The 6,919-nt window shown below is 47.5% G+C and overlaps 1 protein-coding gene across 1 annotated transcript in view; it reads left to right on the top strand.

The window, feature by feature from the left end:
- Positions 1 to 632: 632 nt before the first annotated feature.
- The window catches only part of Osbp2 (oxysterol binding protein 2), a 158,680-nt gene continuing 152,393 nt past the window's right edge, over positions 633 to 6,919 (top strand). The window contains exon 1 of the mRNA XM_028758168.1: positions 633 to 1,240. Within this exon, the coding sequence (XP_028614001.1) occupies positions 633 to 1,240 (608 nt within the window). The remainder of the gene's footprint in view (positions 1,241 to 6,919) is intronic.

Raw genomic sequence — 6,919 nt, 5'->3', positions numbered from 1 at the left:
GTGGCTGCTTCCCAAGCTTGTCGACCTTGTTCTCATCTCCTGCTCTGCTCGCTGACAAAATGTACCACAGAGCTCTCTAGTTAATAACTCAGTGATGCTCACGGAGCATCTACTACGCCAATTGTGCCTCATACGCACCATCTTATTACAACCTTTGAAGGAGGTATTATCTTCATTATATAGATGAGCCAAAGGAAGCTTGTGGGGCTACAGTTTCCACATCTAGAGATTGGGCCTAGGCTGGATTTCCTCAGAAGATCGGTCTCCCAGAGTTTGAGGTTTGTTGTCCACGACCCACCCACTGCCCAGAGTTGCGTGGCAAGCGCGCCGCGTGGCCTTCTTTCATCATTGTTCTCCCAGCGCCTGGCACAGGAGGCACAGCAGCCTGAAGCCTGAGGTGCCTCTCACGTCGTCTGTCCAACTCTTGGTTCACGGTGTTCCACCTGAGCCAGAGCGACGGAGAGACCCACGCGCGCCCCCGTCTCTGCTGCTCACGTGAGGGCCCCACCCATCCCGCCCACTCCTCCACCAACCCCGCCCGGCCCCGCCCCGCCACTCCCTCCGAACAGGCCCCACCCACGCCCACGCCCCGCCCCCACTCCGCGCTCCGCCGCGCTCGGGTCCACAGCTCTATGGGGAAAGCGGCCGCTCTGAGCCGAGGCGGCGGCTGCGCTGGCCGCTCCCGCGGGCTCTCGTCGCTGTTCACGGTTGTGCCCTGCTTGTCCTGCCACACGGCGGCGCCGGGCATGAACTCGTCCACGTTCGGCTCAGGGCCGGCGCCAAAGCCTCAGCTCCAGCCTGTGCAGGCACCAGAGCGGGAGTTGCTGTCGGAACAGGTATGCCAGCCAATTTCTGAGCCGGCGTCGAGATCCGAACCTGGGTCCCAGACGGCTTCTGTGCCAAGGCCCTTAGGGGCTGGCCAGGAATCGGAACTACAGGACTTGGGACCGGGGTCAGAGGCCGACCCAAGAGCAGGGTTTGTGCCTTTCACCAAAGCTTCACTAGAAGGGAGTTTGTCCGTCGCCAAACCCGAATCCAAGCTGGTGCCGAAGACCCAGCCTCTTCTGCGACCAGGTCAGGCGAAGACTTCTGCGGGGAGTCCAGTGTCAGGGCCCAGCATCCTAATGGTCTCACCACCTCTGGACAGCTACAAGGGTTGGCTCCTCAAGTGGACTAACTACCTGAAGGGCTACCAGCGCCGATGGTTTGTTCTTGGCAATGGCCTGCTGTCCTACTACAGGTACGGAAGTACCAAGGTGGGATATTTGAGGTTGGAGGGTGGTGATGGCCGGCCTCGACTGTGGGGTGTCACCATAACCCTTCTGAGATGTTTGCATGAACTTCTGTAGAAGTAATGTCTGGCAACTGCCAAGGGAAGATGTGACCTGTGGACATGACCTCTGGCAAGCTTGAGTTTAAAAGGATGAGTAAGGAGATGGAGGGGAGTAGGCCATTTATTCCTCTCCTGTTTTGGTAGCTGTGGAACCTGGGAGGACAGCCAAAGCCAGCCTAGTAAAGTCCTTGCTGCGTCTGGTTCATTGTGTTCATGGAGGGAGGCAGTTAGTGAACTCTACTCTTGGGAAGGGCTGCAGGTCCCGCCTCACCTGGTTACTCTGTTTGTTAACTACCTTTGCTGACTGACAACTGCTGGTTGCCAGGCTGGGCCTAGACGATCCACAGATATAGCAGACACAGTGTGTACCCTTTGGGACTCCAAGTTAACATTTTGTGCAGAGCAGACAATGCTTTCCTGTTACTGTTCTCATTCCAGAAGCAGTGTGGGTTTCAGAGCTGCATCCCAGCAGAGACACAGCTAATACTACCTCCTGCTAAGGCTGGATAGGAGGGGGAACTTCCTCCCCTTTCACTGGGAGTTTACGCTTTGAGATCTCAGGTCACTCTAGACGGGTGGTTCTCAAATTTAGTGGGGTTGCTGCAGCAGTGTCTAGGCCTCCCACTGAATCCCTCCTGTGAGAGGCCTGAGGAAAGAGCCTGTGGGATGGCTTTTCTAAAAGTTCCTGTGTGAGGACTGTGAGACTGGTCCTGGGTCACTCTACAAGATGGTCTTTACTGTTAGACAGATTTCCTGCCATGCTGTTTGCCAAAGCTTCAGTTTCCTTGGCTAATAGTACTTCAGGTTCTGCTGAGCCCTTTGGAGACAAGGCGCCTGAGTCAGAGGCTTACTAAGTACTAAGTATGCTATGGCTGGGAAATGTTCTGCTCCGCTGGTTAAATGTGGCCCTTGCATCAAGTTGAGGGTCACCAACTGCGTTTACTTTGGTGGAGGAGAAGCCACGATGAGTCTGAGTGTGCCCTACTCGAGGAGTGTCTCGATCACTCGACTGTGACGTGGAACACACTGGCCTTAGAGTGAGCATACCAAGCAAGCAATAGGAGATCCTTTCCAGATGGCAGTTTTAATCTATCTTAACATACACTCCAACTATGCGACGATTTTATCCAGCTATGCAATGACAATGACCTTTTTGTGAATTGCTGAGTTATTTTTCATTTGGAGGCAAGGGCAGGGGCATAACGTCGGCTGTGGTCCCAAACTTCATTTTGCTATATTCATTCATTTCATCCCTCTGGCCATGGGGTGAGGTAGATTCCAATGTCATTTTATTTCACAAGGGCGTATTCTGAGACTTGAAAGGAGGAGAAATCTTTGTCATCTGGTCACCTGCCCAGAGAATTTTTGCTTGGGGTCTGCAGCTCTGATCACTGAATGATCTCACCCCTAAAGAGCAGACTCTTCTGGAAGCTTGAGGACTAAGAAATGTCAGTTTTGGAAAAAGTGTTCTGAAACACGAAGTTGGACACCAAGACTGAAGGGCCCATTCTGTGATTGTACCAGTGCATATACATCCAGGATTCCAGCCCCCAGGATTGTCTGTGTTTAGAGGGAGTGCCAAGCTGTAGAGGGCAACGTAGGACACATGGCCTTACCTCATACTGGACTGTTCTGTTTGCATTAGAAGAGCAAAGGTTTCTCATATTCTCACTTCTTCTGATAACTGTATAGAGAGTTGGCCTTTGGAAGTAATAATATTACAAAGGTAATCCTTTGTAAGGATGTAGAGTCTCTGGGCCACCAAGAAAAAAATTCTTATCACTTGCTGACGAGATTGTGGAGATAAACTCTGGTTTGGAAGTGCACACAGGGAAAAGTTTCTTGTGTGTGCACGTACACATATGTGTGTGTGTGTGTGTGTGCACGCGCGTAAGACCCACACCTGTTACTTGTGCTGTTTCGTTGAGGTGTTTCTGGAGTCCATATGGGCAGAGTTGTTGCTTGCCTCCGCCAGTGGAATGGACAGTCCTGACATTTATCTATCCTGTGTTGTCAATTTCATATAAAGTCTGGGAAGGGGAAACTGAGGCTGGAAGGATGAGCATAAGAAGCTTACCCAAGCGGCACCCTGCTTACACTCTGTGTCCAGATTCGGCAAATGCCCCTTGGGGGAGCTGGGTCAGCAGCTCCTCTGCTTTGCTGTCTAGAATTTCCAGCTTTCTCCACAGCCTCCCAGCATTCCTTGTGCTTTGCTGTTCCTCCTGGTCTGTTCTCTTTGAGATAGTCTCCCCATGTAGTCCAGGCTGACCTTTAAACCTTTGTGCCTCCGTCTCCGTCTCCCCAGGGCTAGAATTACAAGTCTGTGCCACTATCCCAGCTTTCCATCCTCACTTCTGATCTGAATCCCGTTTTCTAGTCCAAGCATGACCGTTCCACCACTGGGACCAAGGCCCAAGCCCCTTCCAGGCCTGTGACTCATGATCCTGTCAGTAGCAAGGCACCTTCCTGAGTGCTCTGCTGTTGCCAGTGATGTGTGTGTGTGTGTGTGTCCTTAACCTCTTTCACAATGCTGCATTTCTGTTTGTATTCAATAGCCGCTGTCTCGGTAGTTCTTAATAGGACAAGATCACTGTGCCTGAACCAACTCAGTGAGAAAAGACAAGCCCTTCTCTTACCTACAACAGATCTGTGGAATCTGTTAGGGGTAAGATCCCCCTTAGGGCTGTGAGGGGCAAGGTCCCCAGTTCAGGTGATGTGGCTGAGGAAGAAACAGAGCATACTCTTGCAAGCTTCTCTTGGGCATGGTGGTCCATTCCTTACTCCCAGTATCTGGGAGACAAAGGCAGCAGATCTTTGTGAGTTCAAGGCCAGCCCAATCTATGTAGCAAGTTCCAGGCCAGCCAGGAACATAATGAGACTGTGCCTCAGAAGAATAAAGCCAAATAAAAAATTTTAAACTCATAACTAGATAAAGCCGAGTGGTAGGAAAAAATATGGGATTATCTTTTTTTTCTTTTGAATAACAGAAATATTTTACTAAGACACCAGATTTATAGAAATATATTTCCAGACAAGCTGTGCAAAATGGTTATAAGGAATGTTTGTTTGAAGTCGGGAAATGCACCCTTGGCATCAAACCACGTTAGTTGTGAGGTTGTGATTGTTAACATTCCCGTTCTGGTTCAGACAGTTGAGCTTATTCATTTATACTGTAAATAAAGATGGACCTGGCTAAAGAACATGTTCTAAAGAACTAATTAGCTGTTGTTTATTTATTCACTGGGTGAAGGGGAATACATGCAAGGCCTGACTTCCACGTGGAGATCAGAGGTCAGATCTCTCCTTCCACCGTGTAGCTTCACTGGATTGACCTCAGGTCACCAGGCTTGGCAGCAGGTGCCTTTACCAACTCAATCATGTCACTGGTCCTCTAAACTTAATTTTTATGTGTGACTGTTTTATCTGTATGTATGTCCATTCACCACATGCTTGCCTAGTACCCTTGGAGATCAGAAGAAGGCATTGGAGCTCCTGGAACAAGAGTTACAGATGATTGTGAACCACTATGAGGGTGATGGGAATCAGACTCAGGTCGTCTGCAAGAGCTGTCAGTACAGCCATGCTCCTAACTGTGCCAGGAGATCCCTCATAAAAAAGGAGAGGGGAAACAGCCTATGAATTAAAACAGAACCCATCCCTCTCTAAACATGTGAGATAAAAATACCCACACTCCTTCAGTTGGCCCTGACAACTACCTTTATTCTTAGTCCTTTATACCTAAGTCATGATGCAGAAACAAACAAAAGTAGATGCCATTGCTTTTAGACATTTCACAGTAATCCAGATGATGGGATAGCCCTTGCCCATGCTTTACAACAGTGAATCAGAACAGAACAGAACTACATTTCATTACCAAAGGACTGAAGATGCCTGGGCTTTTGCTTTGAACTGTTTTAAAGTATTTACTAAATGCAAACAAAAAAGAAGGCAGTCTTAGCAGAACAGAGGTGGCACACACGTGGTCAGACTGACTTCCACATGACTCATAGTAGGAGCCTGGTTCATGCTCCTTCCTGCTTCTACCGTGTGGCATCGCTGGACCGCCACAGATCTACTAACTAATCATCTGGTTAAGGGCAATTAACAAAGGGATCAATAGCAAAATTTGTTTAGATCTTCAGGGTTGGGGATCACTTATCTTTCAAAACATCTAAACATATTTTTCCAATTTTACTAAATTAGTCTGCTAATCTGAGGCACGGCCATAACTAATGGGTACAACTAATGACAAAGATCCATGTGGCTGAGACACATGATGCAATCACTGTCATGGCGGCTTTCACCTTTGATCTTGATCTCCATGTGCTGCATGCTCTGGGAGCTTATAATATTTGTACAACTTGGGGATATTAGATTGATGGGAAATTTCTTATGAATCATTTATTCCTTCTTCTAGGAGTACTGCTCCTAAGCTTCCTCAGGAAAGTTCTGAGCAGACTACCCCTCCCACTTTAAGGGAGATAACATTATCTAGCCCTACTTGAAAGTCTTTCTTATGATGTTCTGTAGGTTGTAGCTCAAAGATGCCAGAAATCTTGTAAGGCTCTGACTCCAAGATACTGAACTTACTCGGGAACAAGATAATCAGAACAAAGTAAACTTATAAAGGTAAACAAGATTTGGCGGGCGATAGAAGTAGGCAGCAGATCAGATTAAAAGTCTCTTCTTACTATACACTCAGGCAGTTATGCAGCAAATAAGATTGGGGGCCGAGTAGGATATGCCCCTGGAAGAAAAGATACAGCAACAAAGTTAGATTAGCTGGAATTATCTCTGCCCTACACAGGGGCTCATACTGATGGACTAAGAATGGTGTGGATAAATAAAAAAAAAATGAAAAAAGAATAAATTTAGAAAAGTTAGCTCTTACAGGGCCACTGTGGTGTCATATGACCAAAGAACAAAAGAATACCAAGATTCGACATATAAGTAAATTCTACAAAGCTATAAACATTTGTTATGCCAAAAATTGAATAACTGCAGCAGCTTTGGCCTGAAGATTTTTTTCTTGGGCCTAATGACAAATACCACTCTGATCATTAAAAGCTGATAATACATTGCCTGGGACATGACAATCAGTCCTGGCTGGCTTGAAGATTTTCTTTCTGTCTAGTGCCCTTGAAACCACAAGAGCTACCAGCCTGAGAGTGGCTGTCATGTTTTGGCAAAGTGTTCCACTAGATTCTTAAAAGTTGGGCTATGGGGTTGATGATGGAAAATGATTGTAAAAGATAACTCTGCTTTGTCACTGTTTATCAATGATGACTAAACCTATGACCAAGAGGACATTATGACATGTGTCTAAGGATAAAAATGATACGATCTATGTTTTGGAACAGTATGAATCTATCCCTGCCTACTGAGTTCTGTTTAAATAAAGAAGCACTCTGACTGCCAGTCAGTCAAGCTGCAAGATTCCCTGTCCCCTGCCCCCCAACTCCCATGTCTGACTTCTTATCTTCTCTGTGGGATTTGGCCATGGCTGGGGCTAGCCCACTGCAAATTTGTGATCACAAAATATATTTCAGGTGCCTCCATTGGGTATTCTGGAAGGAAGAGCTCAAC

This window comes from Grammomys surdaster, unplaced genomic scaffold (assembly GCF_004785775.1).
Source record: "Grammomys surdaster isolate TR1022 unplaced genomic scaffold, NIH_TR_1.0 126187, whole genome shotgun sequence".
Classification (NCBI taxonomy): Eukaryota; Metazoa; Chordata; class Mammalia; order Rodentia; family Muridae; genus Grammomys; species Grammomys surdaster.
This window is presented reverse-complemented; position numbering and strand designations above follow the sequence as displayed.